The sequence below is a fragment of the Megascapheus bottae genome, chromosome 25 (genome assembly GCF_031878675.1).
Source record: "Megascapheus bottae isolate mThoBot1 chromosome 25, mThoBot2.hap1, whole genome shotgun sequence".
NCBI classification, from domain to species: domain Eukaryota; kingdom Metazoa; phylum Chordata; class Mammalia; order Rodentia; family Geomyidae; genus Megascapheus; species Megascapheus bottae.
The window spans coordinates 26,178,790-26,200,643 of record NC_143533.1 but is presented as its reverse complement, the minus strand read 5'-3'; the positions used below and the strand labels follow the sequence as shown (position 1 = coordinate 26,200,643).

Sequence of the window (21,854 nt, the reverse complement as noted above, 5' to 3'; positions counted from 1 at the left end):
TGGGACTGGCCCCGTCTCACACTGCCTACGTGGATTCAGAACACACTTATGCCCACTGAGTAGGAGCGGGTGTTCCCACCCACAGGAAGGTGATGGCACAGAGGCAGACGTTCAAGCCCCAGCTCACCGCAAGCCCCACCTCAGCCACTCCAAACAGTGTGGGTCACCAGCCCTGCTCTCCAGCACAGACTCCAGTAGTTCTGTGGGGAGGCGGAGGGGCCTTTCGGAGGCAGTGCTAAGGGAAGGAAGCCAGGCCATTTCTTGTGCCCTTGAAGGGGTCACTGGGCTTCGGGCCACTCTTGTGCTCTTTGCTTCCCAGCTCCCATGTGGCAGGCACCTCTGACCTGCCCTGTGTTCCCTGCAGAATGCTCTGCATCACCACAGATCTAAAGCAATACAGCCAAGTGACCACAGACCAAAACCTCCGAAACCAGCAAGGAAAATACATTTTCCTCTTAAGCTGGCTTACCTCAGGTGTTTGTCACAGTGGACTGAGCACAGACCCCACTTGCTACACCGGCACTGGATGACTCACACGTCACCAAAAACCCTTCCCAGTTTTTACATACTGTGCCCTCACCAACCCATTCCTTCTTCATATTTATGTGTATTCAAGCGTTTTCTTTTCTTTTATTTTAATGGGTCATGGGGCTTGAACTCTGGGCCTGGGCTCAAGCTCACTGCCCTACGCCTTGAGCCAAGCCCCACTTCCCATTTTCTGGAGGATCATTGGAGGTAAGAGTCTCAGGTCCTTTTGTGCCCAGGCTGGCTTTGAACCTTGATCCTCAGATCTCAGCTTCCTGAGTAGCTAGGATGACAGGCGTGAGCCACAGCGCCTCTTTTTTGTTTTTTGTTTTTGTTTTTTTTTGCATTAAGGGGTTTTCAAGTTACATTTCTGTACCTGCTGAATATATAGCAAGTTTGGTGTCAAGTGTCTGAGCAAAGAAATACTGCTTGGCCTTCAGCCGGAATCCAAGGCAATGTGTTTTAGAAAGCAGTTTCTCTTTCCAGGAGCCTGGACCCCTTCGTGAAGAGTCCCCCACCATCACAAGTGGAAGCCTGCATGTATGTGCCTGCCCATGCTGTGGAGATGCTGGTGAGCCGAGCAGGCCTGACACCAGGAGACCCCACGCGGTTTTCATTTTTACGCTTATCCGGGCTGCATGGCAGGCCATGGGCCAGGAACTCAAACTCTCCTCTTCAGGTCTGAGGGGAAGGCTCTGGAAGCGACTTAGCTGCTGTCGTGGGTGAGCGAGGGCTGGAGGAGAACTCACCTGGGCAGGTTGTAGAGAGGGGCCATCCGGAAACAGGCCACCACTGCCCGTTTCCGCTGCTTGGACAACAGCTTGTGCCACACAGCCTTCTTGGATCTCAAAGGTTGCTCCACCTGAGGAGACATCACGGGGACAGGGACACTAGGCAGAATACAGCCATGGATGGCAAAGCCTCTCAACCACGGCACAGCTTCAGCTTCTCCACTGCGGTTAGAAAGATGTACCCAGTAGAAGACAGTTTTGTTTAGGAAGGTCTTGGCCATTTTCTTGTTTAACAGCAGGTTTACTAAGAGTGGACTTGAGTCGCTGGAGCTAATGGCAAGGATTTGAAAGAACGGGAGGGGAGGGAAACAGGAAACAGGGCTGCGACTGGTGAGGCTGCTAGCAATGTGGGGGAGGGGTGTGCCCTGGCCCTGGCCCCCCTCCCCCCCACCCCGCTCCGCTCTGCTCTGGGGCCCTCCTCCTCGACTGTAGGATGAGCACTGCAGGAGGAGCACTGTGCTCCCCAGAGTGGCCTGGCCTGCCACTCTGGTGAGGGTGACACTGCTCACCTGCTCCAGGTGGAAGACGGCTGCTGAGATTCTCTGGACACGCTCCACCTTCTTTTCTGGATCAGAGGGTTCATCGCTCCTCATCACACCCTTGTAGAGGTTCAGCTGCCATTTCACAGCTGGATCATCAGACTGGAAACGGAGGCATGGACAGGAGGTGAGCGGCCGCCTCCGATGCCTCCTCCACCCAGACAGCTTCGCCCTGCTACCAGAGCTGCCCAGTACTTGAGACTCAAAAGTCAGCCCCTCTCTCTCTCTCTCTCTCTCATTGCTTTCCACAACACTGTAGATGCTCCATAGAACTTTTCATCCTAGCCTTTCCCGATCCTAACTCTTCTTTGCCAGTCCTGGGCTTGAGCTCAGGGCCTGAGCACTGTCCTTGGGCTTTCTCAAGGCTAGAGCTCTACCACTGGAGCCTCAGCACCACTTCCGGCTTTTTCTGCGTATATGGTACTGAGGAATCGAACCCGGGGCTTCTTGCATGCTAGGCAAGCACTTTAACCACTGGGCCACACTCCTAGTCCCTCTCCTAACTCTTAGGTCTCATTTTCTGTCCTCTTTTCTTCTGGACATTTTAGATGATTTCCTTAAAGCAATCTTCCAATTCATGGATTTTTTTCAGCTGCACCTGATATTTTTAGACACTAGGCTAGATTTTAAAATTCAATCAGTTTACTTTTATAATCACTATAAGATTTTTTTCAAACTCATATTCTCTCTATTATCATAAATAATTTCCAGTTATTGCTTTATGGCACCTATTGCTCCTTATCCCTTTAAATGTTTTAACTGTTTTTATGTTTTACTTTTTGTAGCTCCTTATTGCTTGAATTATTCTCTTTGTTGCATCTCTTGACTCTGTCACAAAGATGCTTTGCAACTGTTTCTATGGGTTTATTTCCAGAAGTTTCATTGGCCTCCTGTCCTATATGACAGGAAGTGGAGACTCCAGGGCTTTTAGGTTGTCTCTGTCGGAGGTTCCAGGTCTCAGTGGTTCACTCTGCATTTGTGCACAGGACGCGTGTTTAGGACCTACTCCAATTCCTGTAATATTATTTAAAAATCTAGTTTCTAAGACAAGAATCTGGCCTGCAGCAAGTTTATGTTTTCGGTACTTCGAATGTATTTTTATCAACTTTTTGCAAACTCTACCACCATCTCTCTATATTTGGGGTGAAAACAAGAAGGGCGTGTGGGGGTGTGCATATAAAATACTAGTTACCCATTTTAAAGCATAATATTTCAGAGGGAGGAGTTGGCCTGAAAAAAAGAACTCTCCAATTGCCTTTCAAATAAAAATTCCTTCATTTTGGACCATGCCAACTCAGACTCAAAGCTATTTGGTTTCAAGTCTCTCAGGGTGGGAGGTGCTAAAACCACGTGTGCATTTCAGGGCCAGGCAGGCCTCCTGGTCTCAGTGCCGAGGCCTCCCCCCGCCCCGCCCTCCCCGCGGCTTCACGCTCAGGTTGCAGGGAGTGAGAAGATGATGTTTCTTTCAGGTGATTCTTTGCCACAGCAAAGGAAAGAACAAAAATGAACGGGAGAGCCGGTTATCCCAAGTAAGCAGTTTTAAAGAACACGCAGAGGGGGTGCACAACCACGCCCGGAGTCTCAGTCCTCATGAGGCTGAGGCAGGACGGCCGTGTATTTCACCAGACTGGGTCTCAAAAACAACACCAACAAGCCAAGGAGCGGCGGGCAGCCAGGCGCCGGGCTCGGCCTCCCTTCGCATCACCTTGTCTTGCAGGTGCAGGTTGTTTCGCAGGTGTTTCTTGACCTCTTCGTCCGAGTCCCTCTGTGGAAAGATGGTCCACTTTATTATGTGAAGCAGGACGGTGCCGAGGGCAGCTCAACAGCAGGGCTTCGCCGTGAGCGTCAGGAGAAGAAGGGACATCGCAGACACACACCCCGAGCTGGGCCTCCGAAGCGAGAGTGTGCCAGCGCTGCCCCCGCCCCAGGACAGACCGTGAGGGACTCAGCACCTCCCTGTCCACCCAGGACCCCGCGGGCGGCCAGCTTACGCAGCCGTATCGTGACTTGGCCAGGGAGATGAGCTCCTGGTCGCCCGGAGTGCACATGTTCAGGCCGATGGGCAGCATCTTCTTCAGCGTGGCCACGATGAGGGAGGTCTGGACAGAGTACAGGTCACCCCTCCGCTTGGTCTTCTTCCGCTCCTGGTCCTGTCCTCCAGACTAGGGTGGCGACGGATAGAGAGAGGGGTTCAGTGACCGCCTGCAAAGCTCTGCTTCCTCACGGCCCTGTCAGTGCAGGTGGGCCTGACCACACTTCAAACAACGGCGAAGAGTGTTGAACGAAGACCCCCCCCCCGGGCGCCATGAGACCAGCGCCCCACCAGCCTTCCCTTCCGCCCATGCACACCAGACACCAGGCACACAGCACACCTTTGCTCACTCACTTCTGCACCAAATAAAATGACATCGCAGAAAGAATGACTGGCCACTGGTAACAGGACCCCAAGACAGAACCAGGTTCCCCTGCTCTAGGAGAGGAGTAACAACGAAGGGCGTCCCTCGTGGAACAGGGGCTGTGGTTTGGAGTGCGGTCACCCCCGGGCGGTGTAAATTCTCACAGGAAAAGCAAAACCCCCAAAGCTGGTCTGGGAACTGACTGGGAGAAATGCGCCCACGAGACGGGACCTGGCCTTGCTCACACTGCCTCATCCCTCCCAGACACAGTCCAGGCTTAAGGAGCGCAAGGCCCTGTGCCCAGGATGGCAACCCCAGAAACGAATGGTGGCCTCAGCCAAGTGGGGTCTCACAGGAGGTGCCGGAGGGAGCCAGGCCAGGGGAGACAGCACTGGAGCCTGCCAGCCTTTGCTGTAAGGGTGTCTACAGCAAGGAAGTTGGGCGTTAGACCCAGACATGACCTAGACATTGGGCTCTGGGAGCAGGGCGGCCAGCCATGTCCTCTGGACCTGGAACTTAGGACCTAGGATTCCTGGGCTGAGGCTTTCTGAGGAGGTGGTGCAAACGGCCTCCCAAGTGGGAGGGGGCAGCAGAGTGGGTCACCACCCTGGTGGTTCCATTTTGGAATCCACAGCAGAGCTCCTGGCCACTACCAGACAATCTTCCTGGCTGTGGGGCCCTGGAGCCCCCGCGGAAGGCACGCGTGCACACGGAGGCCGCTAATGCCCGACCACAGCAGAGAGGGAGGCTGGCTCTCAGCTCTCACCACAGGGCACAGTTCTCAAAGCTGTATCCAAGGGCAGGGCTTGAGCAACCCCTGAAATGCTCCAGGCCACCCATGAAAGCCACAACTTGGCCATATGGATATAAACCATGTGTGCACATAAAACGTAGAAGCAGAACACAGTACCCGTGAAGCTAAAAATGGTAACGTGTAGATCTGAGTGTACAATTTACATCACTTCCTGCTCCTCCTCTGCTTGATTTGTCAATATCCTAGCAGACTCGCTATGTGAATGACATGATTTCAATGCATCTGATACTTAGGTAAGACACCTACTACCCTCTCAACTCTGAAATATTAACAAATCCGTTTATAAATGAGAACATGAGGTTCAGGGAAGTTAAATAATTTTTCCAAGATCACCCATGCCAGAAAGCATCTGAGTTATCCTACCACTTGAGCCACAGCACCTCTTGTGACTTTTTCTGTGCATGTGGTACTGAGGAATGGAACCCAGGTCTTCATGCATGTAGGCAAGCGCTCTGCCACTAGGCCAAGCTCCCAGTCCTCTGAGGATTTTTTTTTCTCAAGGCTTGCACTCTACCACTTGAGCCATAGTGCCATTTACATTTTTTTCTGAGTAGTTTATTGGAGATAAGAATTGTATGGACTTCCCTGCCACAGTCTGGTTTCCAACTGCAATCCTCAGATCTCAGCCTCCTGAGTAGCTAAGATTACAGGGAGGAGCCACCAAATCGCTCTGCTGTGTATGTGTGTGTGGTGTGTATGTGTGTGGTGTGTGTGTATGTGTGTGGTGTGTGTGTGTGTGTGGTGTGTATGGGGTGTGTGTGTATGTGTGTGTGTGTGGTGTGTGGTATGTGTGTGTGTGTGTGGTGTGTGTAAGTGTGGTGCGTGTGTGTGTAAGTGTGGTGCGTGTGTGTGTATGTGTGTGTGTGTGGTGTGTATGTGTGTGTGGTGTGTATGTGTGTGTGGTGTGTGTATATGTATGTGTGTGTGGTGTGTGGTATGTGTATGTGTGTGTGGTGTTGTGTGTGTATGTGTGGTGTGTGGTATGTGTATGTGTGTGTGGTGTGTGTGTGTGGTGTGTATGTGTGTGGTGTGTGTATATGTATGTGTGTGTGTGGTATGTGGTATGTGTGTGTGTGTTGTGTGTAAGTGTGGTGCGTGTATGTGTGTGTGTGTATGTGCGTGTGTGTTTTCTGGGGCGTTGAAGTTTTTTTTAAATCTAGAAGTATTTATTTATTATGTAGACAGCATGTACAGTGCTAGATAAATTAGGTATTTCTCCATTTTTTTTTAAATTAAAGAATTCATTAACATTCATTTTTTTTCCTCCAGATAGTTTTCTGCTAATTTTTGCCTGGGTATGTGTCAAACCCACCATCCTCTTACAGTTGGGATTACAGGTTTGAGTCTCCTTTCTAAGAGCTGCATCTGACATGGTTGCTACCAATCTCCGTTTTCTACCACATGCCTTAGGGCAGGAGGCTTGGGTCACTAATAGTGCACACACTGTCAATGAGCATAAAAATGAGTTTTCCCATAATATCCTTTAGGAGTAACTGGATGACTATCCTGTATAAAAATCATGGTGATCTGCTGATTTCACATCGTTGAGGGATTCCTTGCAAGACTGTCTTTGAATCGCGTGGATTCAGAGGCAGAGTATGCCCAGCGGGAAAGCACGGGGGACTCTAACAGGAAAAGGACTCTGCCTGGGTGGCAGCATAGAAGAGCCTGGCTCTCAAGACAACTCTGGCTCTGCCAGTAGAGTGGCTGCCACACTAGAAAAGCAGGCAGCTGGGGAGGGAGCAGAGACAGCGAGAGACCTCAGGCGAGCCCTAGCGAGTTCCCCATTTCAGGAGTGTGGGTGCCCTACATTCACGGTGGTGGGCAGGTGTCTTCCCTGGGCCAGGCAACTCCACTCCATACCACCCCCACGGTGACTGCGGTGCAGTGGTGGTCAGAGCCTGGCACCTCTAATACTAGGACAGAAAAGACACATCATGCATTTGACCTGTACCTTTACTTGCATGGCCTGTGTGGAAAGACAAGAAAAAAGAAACAAGAACGTCAGTCAGTAAGCAGGACTCCAAGACATCAGGTTCCACCTGTTATTCACAGGGTCTGAGCCCATTTCCCTGCCACTACAGCCAAACTCAAGGGTTCCGGGAGAGGGCGAACGCAGCACAAATGACAAGCCGGAAGACCCACACCCAGCCCGGCTCCCACATAAACCCTTCAGGTCTGAAGTCCTTCCGTCCCTACCCCCCACGTTCACCAGAGTGCTTTACACGATCTGTCATGAAAGCAAGGACTTCGGTTGTTCATCCTACGCCTGTCACAGAGTCAACTCCGTCAGACCGTTGGCTATGAAAAGGAAAATGACTGAACTCCAGGGCAATTAAGAGAGCACTCTAGCAAAGCTCGGAGTGAATGCAGATCCCTGCAGGACCTGAGAGAAGGGCCACTGGCCTTCTTGCTCTACTGCCTTTGAACATTGCTTAGGTCAAAGGCTCCCATCCTCAAGAGATGCCACTTTCTTACTTTCTATATAGAAATGTCACTTCCTGGTTCCAATCTGTACAACTTCAAGATAACTTCACCGCCCACAGTCAATCAGGAATGGTTCATAATTAACTGGAAGAGTCCACGTAGGATATTGGATTTTCACCTGGCTTTTCGGGCTCCGGGATTTTGGGGGTGAGGGGAGTCTGACGGGGACACACCGGCTGGCGCTGCTCGGCAATCAGACAGTGCAGAGGGGAGCTACGTTAGGCTTCGACCCGAAGGAAGCATGCCCTGTGGAATGTGTTGGTCTTGCGAGGGGCAGGGAAGGCAAGTCAATGGAACAGTGGGGGTCAGAGAAAAGGGAGAACTTCTGGAGGTGTCTGGAAATGAGAGGTGCCCCAGTGTATGTGCATGTGTGTACCAGAGAGACAGATGGGGGTTGACAGAGAGGGGAAGCTAGGGGAAGAGGAGGTGTGTGGAGAGGTGCATGGGTGGGGGAGGAGGGGGAGAGGGTGCCACACAGGATGGTAACGAAGTACCTAAGAATTAGAGAGGTGAAAGAGAGGCAACAGTAAGAAGGAAGGCTGAAACAAGGAGAGTTTCATGTGTAACTCTGGATGCCCTTGAAAACCTCAAAGACGCCTTCCGGGACACAATTCTCATTCCTTTAACTCACTGACACCTTACTCCATGAGATGAAGCCATTTTCAACCATGAGTCCCTCTAATTCTTGAATCGCAGCTCACTGTATTCTACAGTTTACAACCCTGGTCAAAGAATTGGCCCTGCTTGGGCTAAACAAGTTCTCACTTACCATTCCCCTCCAAGGAAGCTGCTGCCATTTTTTTCCCCTCCCAGAAAACAAAACAAGTTAAAAAACAAAACAAAAACATTTGCTCAGCTCAGTTACATTTAACTTCACATACATTTGCTGACGGGTGATCTATCAAGAAGATACACAGCGGACTTTCAAACTCAGCAGCATTAGCTTCCCGAACAATAGCACAGCGAGTTTTGACCTTCAGTGTGGAGATCCCCTACGAGCAGAGTGCCCACGGGTGCTTCTTCCACCTCCCTCCATCTGCGTGGCTGTGCTGTGTGTGTGGCGTGCAGCGTTCACACACATTCCCCAAGGGCCTGCCACATGCACGGTGGGGAGTGTCCTTTATGCAACCCAGTACTCAATTAGGAGTAGAGGTAAAAGCAAGCAAACGTGATGGGTACCCACCCAGACCCGCCAGGAGAGAAGAATCTAGTGGCAGAGAAGCAATGATGGTGGGACAAGTCTCTTCTCCCTGCTCTCAGGATGCCGCCTGCCGGCTACCCGGCAGGTGAGGGCCGCCTGCCAGGGTGCAGTGCACCCTCTGCACAGGCTGTCATGGTTTCCCTTTCTTAAAGAAAGCATCTCACCAAGTGCTGCTCTGTGTGCAGATGTTATCCTAGCCTCCTCATGCAGGTGGGAGTAAGTGAAGGAGGAAAGGTTGGAATCAACGGCTGGGCCAGAGTTGGCTTCTTCTCAGTTTTGCTGTGGTATGCTTACTGCAACACTCATGCCTTAGCTGAGGAACCAGGAACGCTACGAACCAATGCTTGTTACCCTAAGGGGCACAGCAACATTCGCATCTGTGGACAGAGGCCCCAATTCAGTCAGGCTGTAACCATGGCCCTGGCCCACACGGCTCAGAAATAACTGCTATACGCTGTCAATGGAAATAAACTGGGCTCGCTCCTGAAGACTAACCCTACCAACAGAGAAGACGCCTAGACTCCGAACGTGACCTCCCTCAGGGATGCACAGGAACCAACCTTCAGGTTAGTGTGTTAGTAGATGAGTCTTTGAACCTCATCTCCTGTCATCTCATCTCTTTCTGGACGAAAGCTCAAAGGCCCACAGTGGCTACACATCACCAGAGGCTTGATGCCATTCCCTGCCTCTTTCTGATCCAAATCCTGGGGCAGGGACATTTCCGTCGCTCACGTGCTGAGCCGGGGGTCTACCCTAAGCTGAAGACAGCCTGGGGTTTGTTGAGTTTCTGCGGGAGAATGGATGAGAGGAGGCGTCTGGCGGTGACACAAAGACCTTGCCAGGGAGCTTCGGGTGAGCCAGGTATCGTGGAGATGGAGTCCCCCCCCCCCCAAAAAAGAATACTAAAAACAACAACAACAAAACCCCTCCCTTCTGCATCCCTGTGGCAAAGCTTCTCACGGGTGTGAGGCCCCTGCTCTGCATGTGTGAATGTGTCTGCCAGCCTCGACTAAGCAGCACACACATGAGTAAGAGTATGTTCCAGTACAGCTCTTGGTGATGGAAGAAGTGGTAGTGTTAGCACAGAAGTGCTGTAGCTGCCAGAGCTTCCTCCGCGCTGCGTGCAGCTCCAGGTGTCATGGCAGCCTCTGGTCACAGGTCCAAAGGCACAGGTCCTCCATCACAGACAGTTACCGGAAAGATCCTGAGGTCTCTGCTACAAACCTACGATGCCCACCTTTCCAGAACGGACTGCCACCTCTGAGGGGGCCCGTGCAAATCCACCATCCCGCTCCTCAGGCAGCAGCAGCACTGTGCCAGCTGAGAGCTGCACGTCTGCAGGGCCACAGGGCAGCCAGCCCGCGGGGGGCATGTTTCCTCAGGGCCAGCGTTAAGAGAAAGCCGTGGCAGCTGGCCAGAAGGCCTCATGCGGGAGGAGGCCCCGCTCCTGTGTGTACCCCGGAGGGAGTGTGGCTGAGAATTCTCTCGGGTCACCACAGTGAGGCCCCAGGGCACTCAGGGGGGCTGGGAGGCCAACCCCCCTCCTGTGCTCCACACTCCCCATGAGTCACTCTTTTCTTTTCCAGACACATTTGTTACATGCCATCTTTCAACCATTTCCTGCAGAGAGATGGGCAAATGTTCGGCTTTCTGAGGGCAGCTGTTATGGGCGTTAAGACATGAAGAGGTCAACAGGTCTGGAGTGAAACAAGCACTGGTGCCCTCAGCATCACCAGGGAGCGCAGGGTGGTCTCTCCCCACTCTCCCCACTTCACATCACAGCCCCGGGCAGGAGCTTCTGTTCTGCAGGCCGCTTGAGTGCCTGAGGTGAATCTCGGAACTTAAGCTTTCTGACATTCAAGCAGCTGTTTAGGGGCAAGATGTGATGACCATGCTGATTTGAGCACAGTTCCTCCCGCTCATTCTCAAAGACACAGCAACAGAGCCGGGCACTGTGATGGCTCACACCTGTAATCCTAGCTACTCAGGAGCCTGAAATCTGAGATTGTGGTTCAAAGCCAGCCCAGGCACTAAAGACACGAAAGAACATGAGATTTTTTTTTTTTTGCCAGTTGTGGGGCTTGAACTCAGGCCCTGAGCACTGTCCTTGGACTTTCTCAAGGCTAGAGCTCTACCACTTGAGCCATAGTACCACTTCCGGCTTTTTTCTATGTATGTGGTACTGAGGAATCGAACCTGGGCCTTTGTGCATGCTAGGCAAGCACTCTACCACTAGGCCAAACTCCCGGCCCCGAACACGAGACTCTTATCTCAACCAGTAGAAAAATTGGGAAGTGGGGCTGTGGTTCAAGGGGTAGGGCGGTAGCCTTGAGCTGAAAAGCTCAGAGACAACTCCTAGGCCCAGAGTTCAAGCTCCCATGACCCCCCCCAAAAAAAAGGCACAGCAACAGAGAAGCTGGTTATGTAGTTTAACCCACATGAAGTATGCACTAAGACTACCAAAACTGAAATGGATCATGTCTGTGGATAAGGATGCAGAGTCCTTGGAAGTGACTATTAATAAAAGACTTACTTTTGACATCTTGCTTTTGCTGTCTCCAGTTAAAAATGCCAAATTATTAATTTCATTCTGAATCACAAAATTTTGCTCTTCTCTCTTGAAGTTCTAAAGGAAGGAAGTAAAAAGTAAACATCACAAGAAAGTTCTCAGGTCTGTGCCTTTGCTCACCACTCTAAATCCAGGGCTCAAGGTTTCCTCACGTGAGATTTGCACCACAGGATGAAGACTTCTGCTACCATGCGGAAAAGCTCATCAGAGTCCGCATCAGGGCTTTTCAGCCAGTTAGATCTGAAAAGCAAACAAACAGGTACATAAAATTTAGAAAAGATTAAAGTATCCAGACTCTAAAAATAACGCCAACACACATTTAGCCAGATGAAGCTATATTCCCATACAGAAGCAATAATCAGCGAGACTTAAAGCATCAACATTCTCCTTCCATACTGTGACACAGGTCTAGAGCAGGTGTATCTTTTGAAAGATCTCCAGTGGCCGTTTACATGAAAGGATTTAAGGGATTACCTTAGCAAACAAATGTCAGAAATCAACACTTCAGGCAGTGTAGTAGCTCTGTGGCTCCGCAAACTGTTCTACTTACCCCCCAAGCCACCACTTTACATCCCAGTCCCAAGTTCACAATAGGTCTGTTTTTATAGACATTGTTTTTCTTCCCATTTAGTGGGAAACACAGCTTCTGCCTGCACAGGTAAGAAAGGACGTGAAGGCGCTCACGCCGAAAGATCTGTTTCTAAGCCAGGCTCGTAAGGCTGCAAGTGGGATGAATGAGTCAACGATGGTCTCAAAGACTCTCTGACGTTGCTGTATTTAGCAACTGTCACACACCCCACACACCCCGCTGGAGTCCTGATCCTCAGGAGTGATGAATGCAATCAAAGATCTATTTCTGGAGCCACCTTACTCGTATTTTTATTTGCGCATTAAACTCTGACAAATTCCTTCCTCGTACTGCTAACGTAATTATGTTTTCAGAAATGACTAGAATGGCCCTCAAAGCAGAGATCCGTTTGTGAAAGTGAGTATCATCTCCTGTAGCTAGGTAAGCAAATAGTCTCGAATGTGCATGAATGTGTGTTACCTGTATCCACCTACCTATAGAAAGTATGCTTCCTTTGAAATACTAAGTGTAAATACTCTCAAAACTTACTTCAAAGAAGCACAATCTATCTTGTAGAATAATTGCTTAGCCCTGCTGTATTTCCCACACCCGGCCAAGGGAGAGGTGGCTCAGAAAGTCCGTAGTGTTCCCCAGACGTTGCTGGGTCCCTTCAGTATTGCTAAGGGGTCTCCTAAAATCAGACCTTCAAACCCTACGCGGCGGCGACAGAGCCCTTCTCTGCTCCAGGATTCCTTTCTCGGGATCACCTTGCTGAACACTTGCCACCCCGCCCTGCCTAACTCCCATCACCCTCCGCCAGTCGTCAGGTGTGTATTTATTTTCTTGCCTGTTCATGTTCCCTGGTTCCCGGGTGGGAAGGTGCTAGGCCAGATAGCTCTTTTATTCATTCTTCCCACCCAGTGCCTAGAACAGAGCCCACCACAGTCCAGGACCTCCACAGAGCGGACGTGAGTGAAACGTCCGCTGCCACCTGGTTGGACAAGCTGCCTCTGCCTGTGGAGGCCCCCGTGAAGAGTCCCCGGCCAGGGAAACTGCTGCCTCGAGGGCCTGCGCCAACCGTTACTGGGGTGGTGGTAGGGAGACCGGGAGGGGGCAGCTGTGTCCTGCCATCACCCCATCTCCTTCCTCTCCTATCCCCGCCCACACTGACCTCCGAGGGACAGGAGGGCTCCAGACGTCCCCTACCTGTTGTTGTCCACATAGCGGATCAGCATGGGGTAGAAGGCATAGAGGTCTCTGCAGAGGATGGCAAACTCGTCCAGGATGAGGAGCTCTGCCTCCTGGGTGTCCCCCTTGCCGTCGGCTTTCAGCTGCTCCTCCTCCTGCACCGTCCTGACGGCCTTCTTCCTCAGCCTCTCCAGGGTGGGGATGAAGTGGCTGTGTAGCAGGTCAGGTCTGGCTTTGCTGATGATCGGCTGGGCGTACACTGCACACGAAGGTTCGTTCCCCATCCCATGTGCCACGGCAACCGAGGACAATGACACAGGACACCCATGGGTTAGACTCAGGCTGGCACTTTCCCTCTCCCGAGTCTGCTGTGGAGGGCAGGGCACTCCTACCCACGGAACTCCTGGCGCCTACGCGCGAGCCCGTGCTGTCTGGCAGCACCCTCGAGGATGCTCACCTGGGGGCTTCAGTCCCTAAAGGAAGTCTTTTAATTAAGAAAAGCCAGGCCTGTGCCAACTCAAGGGCGGGCCTGGAGGCGTGCTTTGTCCTCTTTACCAGCCAACCTCATCTGTACAGGCAGACATACCTGTCCTACCGCAAACCCCGAACACGCACACTTACTGAGTGCTAGTGCAAAAAACTTAAATGAATGATGATGACTGTCACAAATTCTGATGCATAAGGAAAGAGAAAGAGCTCAGGGTTATAACAATTTCTTTAGCACTGTTCAGGAATAAAGACATTACTCTTCATTATGTGGTTAAATACAAATAGGCCCACCAAGTAATTAGCAAACACAAAAGGTAAAATCAATGTTTATATGTATGTGTATGCACACACATATTCATGCTTTCCAGTTACTTTATAGAAAAATCTGCTAAAAGCGCATTAATCCAACCATAGCTCTCAGCCTGAGACAGAGCTGCCAGCAAATCCCCTGGAGGCTCCCCTGGGAGACAGTGCCAACACCAGTGACAAAGAATCAACCCGAGACACCAGTGGGGCAATGAGTGAGGTGAGGATGGCTTCTCCCTACACCGTCCCCTCCCTTCCCCCGCTCCCTCCCCTACCTCTTCCTCTCCCTCTCTCTCTCTTTCTCTTTGTTCTATCCTGGGGCTTGAACTCAGGGCCTGGGTGCTCTTTCTGAGCTCTTATGCTCAACCAATTGAACCACAGTTTTACTTCCCGCTTTTTGGTGGTTAATTGAAGAGATAAGAGTGCCACAGATTAGTGCTGGGAGTTTGACCTAGTGGTAGAGTGCTCACGTAACATGCACGAGGAGGGGCCGGGAGTTTGGCCTAGTGGTTAAAGTGCTTGCCTAGCATGCATGAAGACCCGGGTTCGATTCCTTGGTACCACATACATAGAAAAAAGCCGGAAGTGGTGCTGAGGCTCAAGTGGTAGAGCTCTAGCCTTGAGAAAGTCCAAGGACAGTGCTCAGGCCCTGAGCTCAAGCCCAGGACTGGCAAAAAACAACAAAAAAAAACAAAAAAAAAAACAAAAAAACATGCACGAGGACCCAGGTTCGATTCCTCGGTACCACATATACGTAGAAAAAGCCAGAAGTGGTGCTGTGGCTCAAGTGGTAGAGCTCGTCCAAGCACAGTGCTCAGGCCCTGAGTTCAAGGGCCAAGACAGGCAACACCACCACCAACAACAAAGAGTGCCACAGATTTTCCTGTCCAGGCTGGCTTTGAACCGGGATTCTCAGAGCTCAGGCTTCTGAGCAGCTGGGATCACAGAGGTGAGCCCAGAGTGCCTAGGTAGTGATGGCCTTTCTTAAGGGTCAAGATGAAACTGCACGTCTTACCTTATTTCTCATTCCCTACTCATTATATGCTGACTGCACTCTTATTAGCCTAACAGGACAGGATGTTTTAATAACAAAAATCAAAGTAATGGTAAGGAAAAGGAAAAATAAAATGAAGAAGAGTCATAAACTATTGATGTACATTTGAATGTCATCTCACTCCTTTAGCTTAAAACAAATGGCCCACATTCTAGTAACTTTCTTATTTTTCCTTAGTTTTTACTTTCACACACAAAACAGACAGCTTTTTTTGTTTTTTGCCAGTCCTGGGGCTTTAACTCTGGGCTTTCCTCAAGGCTGGCACTCTACCCCTTGAGCCACAGCACCACTTCTGGCTTTTCTATGTATGTGGTACTGAGGAATTGAACCCGGATCTCTTGGCATGTGAGGCAAGCACTCTACCACTAGGCCAAACTCCTGGCCCCAAAAAGACAGTTTTTATGGCATTTGAAATATGATATAAAAATCAGTGTTCATAAAATCTTTTAATTAAAAAAACCATTTTAGAAAGAAAAGATTAAGGGGGCCTTTGGAAGACACGTACTAGCTAAGAATTTGAGACTTCTCAGCCCTCGCTGCAGATCTGAATCAGAACAGCAACACCTGACGCGGGGATCTTGGGGTTGTGGCGTCCTTTGCTCTGCCATGTCCACTTGCGGCAGCCTCACTGTGTCTGGGTTTTTTGACCCCTCACCCATCTCGGGAGTTACTGTCCAGGGTCCCCCAACAACAGAGGCCCGAGATACAGCCGGGGGATCCTCACCTATGGTGGGGAGCTCTGGGTGGGGATCACTGTACTATGTAAAACTGACTTGGTTACCAGAAACGCACTGGCCTGTAAGGAGTGTGATCTGGTCTCGCCCGTGGATGACGTACTCTGGCATGGCTCAGCAGCGCCCTCATACAGACACCATTTTCCCCGCATTGGGGAGGAGGCGCGCGGTCTACGATCCCGCCTTCCCACGGCACACCGCATGACGGTGAACAACATTTCAGGATGGGAGTGCTTTTCTCTGCCACAGGCCATTGGTACTCATTCTGGACCACATACAACCCTCCACACGGGAGGATGGGCCATGAAGGGCCAGAAAACTAAATAATATCTCGGGTCTCATGGCCCTGTGCCCAGATGTCCCCCCGCCCCTGAAAAGCAATGAACAACAAGAAGAGGACACACACTGTTTACTCACAGGCCCACAGAAACCTATATTTTCTTTTTTTGCCAGTCCTGGGCTTGGGCTCAGGGCCTGAGCACTGTCCTTGGACTTTCTCAAGGCTAGAGCTCTACCACTTGAGCCTCAGCACCACTTCCGGCTTTTTTCTATGTATGTGGTACCAAGGAATCGAACCCGGGTCTTCATGCATGCTAGGCAAGCACTCTACCACTAGGCCAAACTCCCGGCCCCAGAAACCTACATTTCCTAATAGCCATCAGTATCCAAAATATTGAATATTTTGATCTCACCACCTGGATAGGAACGTGTGACAGGAGATAGTGACTTTTCTTCTTTAGTCTCTGGTTTGTCCAGGAAGGTGACCACTCAGTGTTGGGCTAATAGCTCCCCTTAGCCTAGCGATGGTATTTGTGTGCAGGAGCACACGTGGCTAAGCTGTGACCGGGTGCTACCAAACCCAGAGACCCTGTACCTGACTCCCACTCTCTAGTTGGACAGAGAGGGTCCTCAGTGTTTGCAGATCCCTGACTCTGGAAAGGGCACTTGTTTCCCAAGCTTGTGCTTTTTAATTTTGTTTTGAAGATTGAGAAAATTGGCTAATAACACTAAGAGCCAACAGCATTCCAGGAGTTACCGAAGGACATAAAGGGAAAACCAAAAACTCAAAGGGTTGCTCCTGTGTGCCTACATTAGGCAGAGTCCTAGAAAGCATAAAGCGAAATACAAATGCAGAATGACATTGGGGAACTCGGTGGGAGCCAGATGGGAGGGGGCTTTGTAAGTGGCAAACACACAAGATGATCTATTTACAAAATTAGAGATAATTATTACTTATAAGAGCAAAAGGGGTTCTTAAGTACCAAAGCAGACCCAGCAGTGGTCACCAGCAGGGAGTGAAGTGCTCAAGAAGGGCTTCCTGAGACGTGAGGGGCCTGCAGGGGCGGGGGCGGGGGCGGGGGCCTGTGCCCCACACAGCTCTTTGGGGGAACACGTGGATCTTGTTCATAGGTAAGCAATGGGGAAGTGGGAGGCTTGAAGAGAGAACAATGTTAACTCAAAACATCATGGAGGGCCAGGGGTTTGGCCTAGTGGTAGAGTGCCTGCCTAGCATGCACGAAGACCCGGGTTCGATTCCTTGGTACCACATACATAGAAAAAGCCGGAAGTGGTGCTGAGGCTCAAGTGGTAGAGCTCCAGCCTTCAGAGAGCCCAAGGACAGTGCTCAGGCCCTGAGCTCAAGCCCAGGATTGGCAAAAAAAACCCATCATGGAATTATTCCTGGGCGGGAGGTGAGCCCAGGAGCCCCGCGGCCCGGGGCGGGGCGGGGCAGGGCAGAGCTTGCCTACCTGCAATGCGCTTCATCCAGGAGGCCTCGTCGATGCCCAGGTTGTTGTTGATGATCCTCAGGATGTTGCCCAGGATGAGGCTGAGGTGCTGGGACGTGACCCTGGTGCAGCAGGGCCCGGAGCTGGGGGGCAGGTTCTCAGGGCCCTGCTCCCACCAGTAGGACAGGTAGCTGCAGAGCATGGGCAGGACCACCTCGATGACATGCGGCATCTCCGTGTACCGGGCGCCCGACTCCGCCAGCTCGCCAATCTCCCGCATCAGGCCTTCCAGGTCGGGTATGTCAGGACACATGTCCTCCACGGCGTCTGGCAAGCCCAGAACTGACCCGAGGAGCAGGAGGAGAAAGGCACGGTCATTCACAAGCACGGGGGGGCGGGGGACAGCCTTTTCTCCCTCTCCCAATTCGCTCTCTGATCTTTAGGTAAACATGCTTATTTCTTAACCCTAGGAGGCCCGTGAATGGTGGGACAGTTTGGGACCTCCGGCTGTGTGTACAGACGACAGGCTTGAGAAAGCCCAAGGAGCCGGGCATAGTGGCTCACACTTGTAATCCTAGCTACTCAGGAGGCTGAGATCTGAGGATCAAGGTTCAAAGCCAGCCCAGGCACAAAAGGACCTGAGACTCTTATCTCCAACTAGAAAACGAGAAGTGGGGCTTGGCTTACGAGTACGGTGGAAGCCTTGAGCTGAAGAGCTCAGGGACAGGGCCCGGGCCAAGTTCAAGCCCCATCACCCATAATAAGAAAAGAGGGAAAGCTCAAGGACAGTGCTCAGGCCCTGAGTTCAAGCCCCAGGAGTGCCAAAAAAAAAAAAATAAGACAAGTCAAACATTCAGTCTTGAAGCTTGGCACAAGAGAATCATGCCAACTGCCATTGAGGCGGCTGGAGTTCATAATGGTCTGCCGAAAGATTCCATAAAACACTGTGGTGTATATATTTAAATGTCACAGAGACGATACACCATTGCAGGTTTTTCTCCCTGCCTAAGAAGAACAAAAGGTTTCTTGAGGTTGGTGCACTGCAGACATGATAATGACTTTTGAAGGCAATGTATATGGTCCTTGCATGGAACAAACATTTGTGATTCAGATGGTGTTTATACATAGGAAAGGCACAGTTACCTGAAAAACAGCCTCAGATAGAGGCTGTGGGGGGAATCATTAGAACACAGTCCTTTCTGTCTTCTAGAACAATCGTTGTCACAGTGTCACCTCAGGCCCACTGAACTAGGAGTTACAGTGCTAAGCTCAGAGATATGTATCAAGCCTTCCACGTGATTCACGTGAACATTAGAATCTAAGTGCCACCGAGGTCGGCTCTGGAGCCCTTCCTGCTCCACCAAGCAGCTCTTCACCCAAGACCACAGCATGGGAAAGAACCACCTCAGCAACGCAGGCTGATGGGGTAGGCTGAAATGGGACCCCTCTGCTGGCTGTGTGATAACTCGGTACTCAGTAAACTGGACGGGCACAGGAAGTTTTCATTAATCCAATATTCTGGACCACTTCCACACATAATCAAGCATTTATCTAGTTTGGAACAACTGTCATAAAATAGTATTAAAACATTTCTAGGCATAGCTTAGGTTTTAGATGAGTAAGAAAAATGCCCCAGGTTCTTATAGTGACATGAGTACCTAGTGTTGATTAACACAGATTTCCAAGTGACAGATTAACTGGATAAATCAGGTCATCGATGGTGACAGTCCGTGATGGGCCCCTTCCCCTCCCTAGCTGTCAGGCCCGGCTCTGTAATGAATGGAGTCTACTTTCTCACAGCCCACTAGGCCATCTGTCACTCACAGGTCGGCCTGTAGTCCCACCACGCACAGTCATCCAGAAATGCTGCTTAAGAGCCCTGCAGACGCAGAACGTTCCTTTACAATGAAACCTGAGATGAGAAGCATGGGCCCCGGGGACGCTGGCACCCAGAGGCCCGTGTGTCTCTGAAGAGGACTGTGAGGCTGCCAGTCCCAAGCTTGTCTACTTTCTTCCGTGGCCGCATTTAAGAACTGGCACCTTTCATTTACGAGCATCCTATTAAGTCAACAGAAAGGAATATGAAACAAACTTTACAAAAGCTAACAGACCAGCCCTGGGCGAGGACGGTGAGGGAAGGCGGCCTTTCCCTTCGCTCCCAGAGCCGGTCCTCTGTCTCCTCCTCACGCCGCCCTGCTACTGTGCTCTGTGAACTGAACAGGTACAGTTCTGTGCAGTAGTGATACAGAGACAAGGTGTGTGCATATGTGTGCATGCGTGTATGCAATACAAGGCTTGAAATCAGCCTTGCACTCTTCCCCAGCATGTTTACTCATGGCTGGTGTTCTACCATGTGAACCACACCTCCAGTCAAGAATTTTGCTGTCAGGGGCCAGCAGTGTAGCCTACGAGTAGAGTGCTTGCGTTAGCATGCAGGAAGCCCTGGGTTTGATTCCTTGGTACCACATACACAAAAAAAAAAGCCTCACGTGGTTCTGTGGCTCAAGTAGTAGAGCACTAGCCATGAGAAAGCTTCAGGATAGTGCATAGGCCCTGAGTTCAATCCCCAGGACTGGCAAAACAAAACAAAACCAACCAACCAACCAACCAAGGGTTTGGCTGTCTACTGGAGACAGGAGAGCCTCACGGACTTTCCCGCCTGGGTCGGCCTTGCACTGAGATCCTTCAAGTCTCAGTAGCTATGATTGCTTACATTTCTTCTTCCTCTTTTTTCTTCCTTCTTCCTTCCTTCTCCCTCCTCCTCCTCCTTCTCCTTCTTCCTGTCAGTGGTGGGCTTGAACTCTGGGCCTGGGCACTGTCCCTGAGCTCTTCAGATCAAGGCTACCATCCAACTCCTTGAGCCACAGCACTACTTCTGGTTTTCTAGTGGTTCACTGGAGATAAGAATCTCATGGACTTTAATGCCCGGGCTGGCTTTTAACCTGGATCCTCAGATCTCAGTCTCCTGAGTAGCTAGGATTACAGGCGGGAGCCACCATGCCAGGCAGACTGAATGCTTTTCTGTCACAAATATTTAACTCAGGATCTCCCCCTTGTCCCTGATGGCATCTTGGCTGACTATATCTGTATATAGCCAGTTCTGGGGTTTGAACTCAGGGCCTGAGCACTGTCCTTGGGCTTTCTCAAGGCTGATGCTCTACACCTTGTGCCACAGCACCACTTCTGGCCTTTTCTATGTATGTGGTACCAAGGAATCAAACCCCCAGGTCTTTGTGCATGCCAGGCAAGCACTCTACCACTAGGCCACACTCCCGGCCCCTTGATTAAAGATTTCTACCCAAGATTTTCTTCTCTACCACACTGTCCTTAACTGGGGCCATAATTAACCCAGAGAGAGTTAATTAACCCTTACAACCTGCCTTAATTTTTAATTCTAGAATTTATCAGTTGTGCTCCAATAAATCTTTTTTGGTCTGAGACTAGAAACTTTCTCTCATTGGCTACAGCTCTACCAAATGAGCCATGATTCCAACCTGAGCAAAAATAAATTATATATATATATATTATATACATATATATATATAATAGATTATAGGCATATTGGACCTGCAGCTACAGTTTGCCAGTTATTGTTACAAAACCTAGGGTGCCCATACTTCTTTTTTTTTTTGCCAGTCCTGGGGCTTGAGCTCAGGGCCTGAACACTTATCCTTGGGCTTTCTCAAGGCTTGAGCTCTACCACTTGAGCCACAGCACCACTTCTGGCTTTTTCTATGTATGTGATACCAAGGAATCGAACCTCAGTCTTCATGCATGCTAGGCAAGCACTCTACCTCTAGGCCAAACTCCAGGCCAAAGGGTGCCCATACTTCCATTAAGAAATTTTCAGTCAGGTGCCTATAATCCTAGCTACTCAGGAGGCTGAGATCTGGTGATCATGGTTCAAAGCCCGTCCAGGCAGAAAAGCCTCTAGGAGACTCTTATCTCCACTTGACCACTCAAACAAAAAACAAAAGGAACTAGCCCTTGGGGCTCAAAGCAGTACAATGCTAGCCTTGAGCAAATGAGCTCATGGACAGTGCCCAGGCCCTGAGTTCAAGTCCCACAGAAACAAAAAGAAAGGAATTCTCCTTTTTGCATAGTTTCTCCTAATTTTAGTGCTTTTTTCTGTCTCATCTTCCAGGAGGTGAGGGACCATGCTGTCAGTAGTACCCTGTGACCAGCTCTGCAGGGCTGCATAGCAGTATTTCCAGGCTCAGAAGAGAAATGAGATCTCCAACCAGGCAAGGGGTGCTGCGGTCTTAGGAGAGAAGGGATCTAGACGTCAATGATACCACCCCTCATTTTCCACAAGAGGGATCCAAAGCCTCGTGCCAGCCAGGCTTGCGCACACTCATCTCTTCAGTGAGAGGGTGGCATATAATCCAGTGTCTTCACTAACTGGGCTGGCTGCTCTCGCGGTGGAAAGCCACACCGCTACAGGACTGCTGTTCCCCCTGCTGCCT

At 50.6% G+C, this 21,854-nt stretch overlaps 1 protein-coding gene across 1 annotated transcript in view; it reads right to left on the bottom strand.

The window, feature by feature from the left end:
• Positions 1-21,854, bottom strand: part of Ryr3 (ryanodine receptor 3) — a 295,306-nt gene that overhangs the window by 33,983 nt on the left and 239,469 nt on the right. The window contains exons 68-75 of the mRNA XM_090357798.1: positions 17,410-17,730; positions 13,097-13,337; positions 11,475-11,562; positions 11,287-11,379; positions 3,847-4,017; positions 3,561-3,620; positions 1,826-1,957; positions 1,275-1,387 (exon numbers count right to left, since the gene is read on the bottom strand). Of these exons, the coding sequence (XP_090213924.1) occupies positions 1,275-1,387; positions 1,826-1,957; positions 3,561-3,620; positions 3,847-4,017; positions 11,287-11,379; positions 11,475-11,562; positions 13,097-13,337; positions 17,410-17,730 (1,219 nt within the window). The remainder of the gene's footprint in view (positions 1-1,274; positions 1,388-1,825; positions 1,958-3,560; positions 3,621-3,846; positions 4,018-11,286; positions 11,380-11,474; positions 11,563-13,096; positions 13,338-17,409; positions 17,731-21,854) is intronic.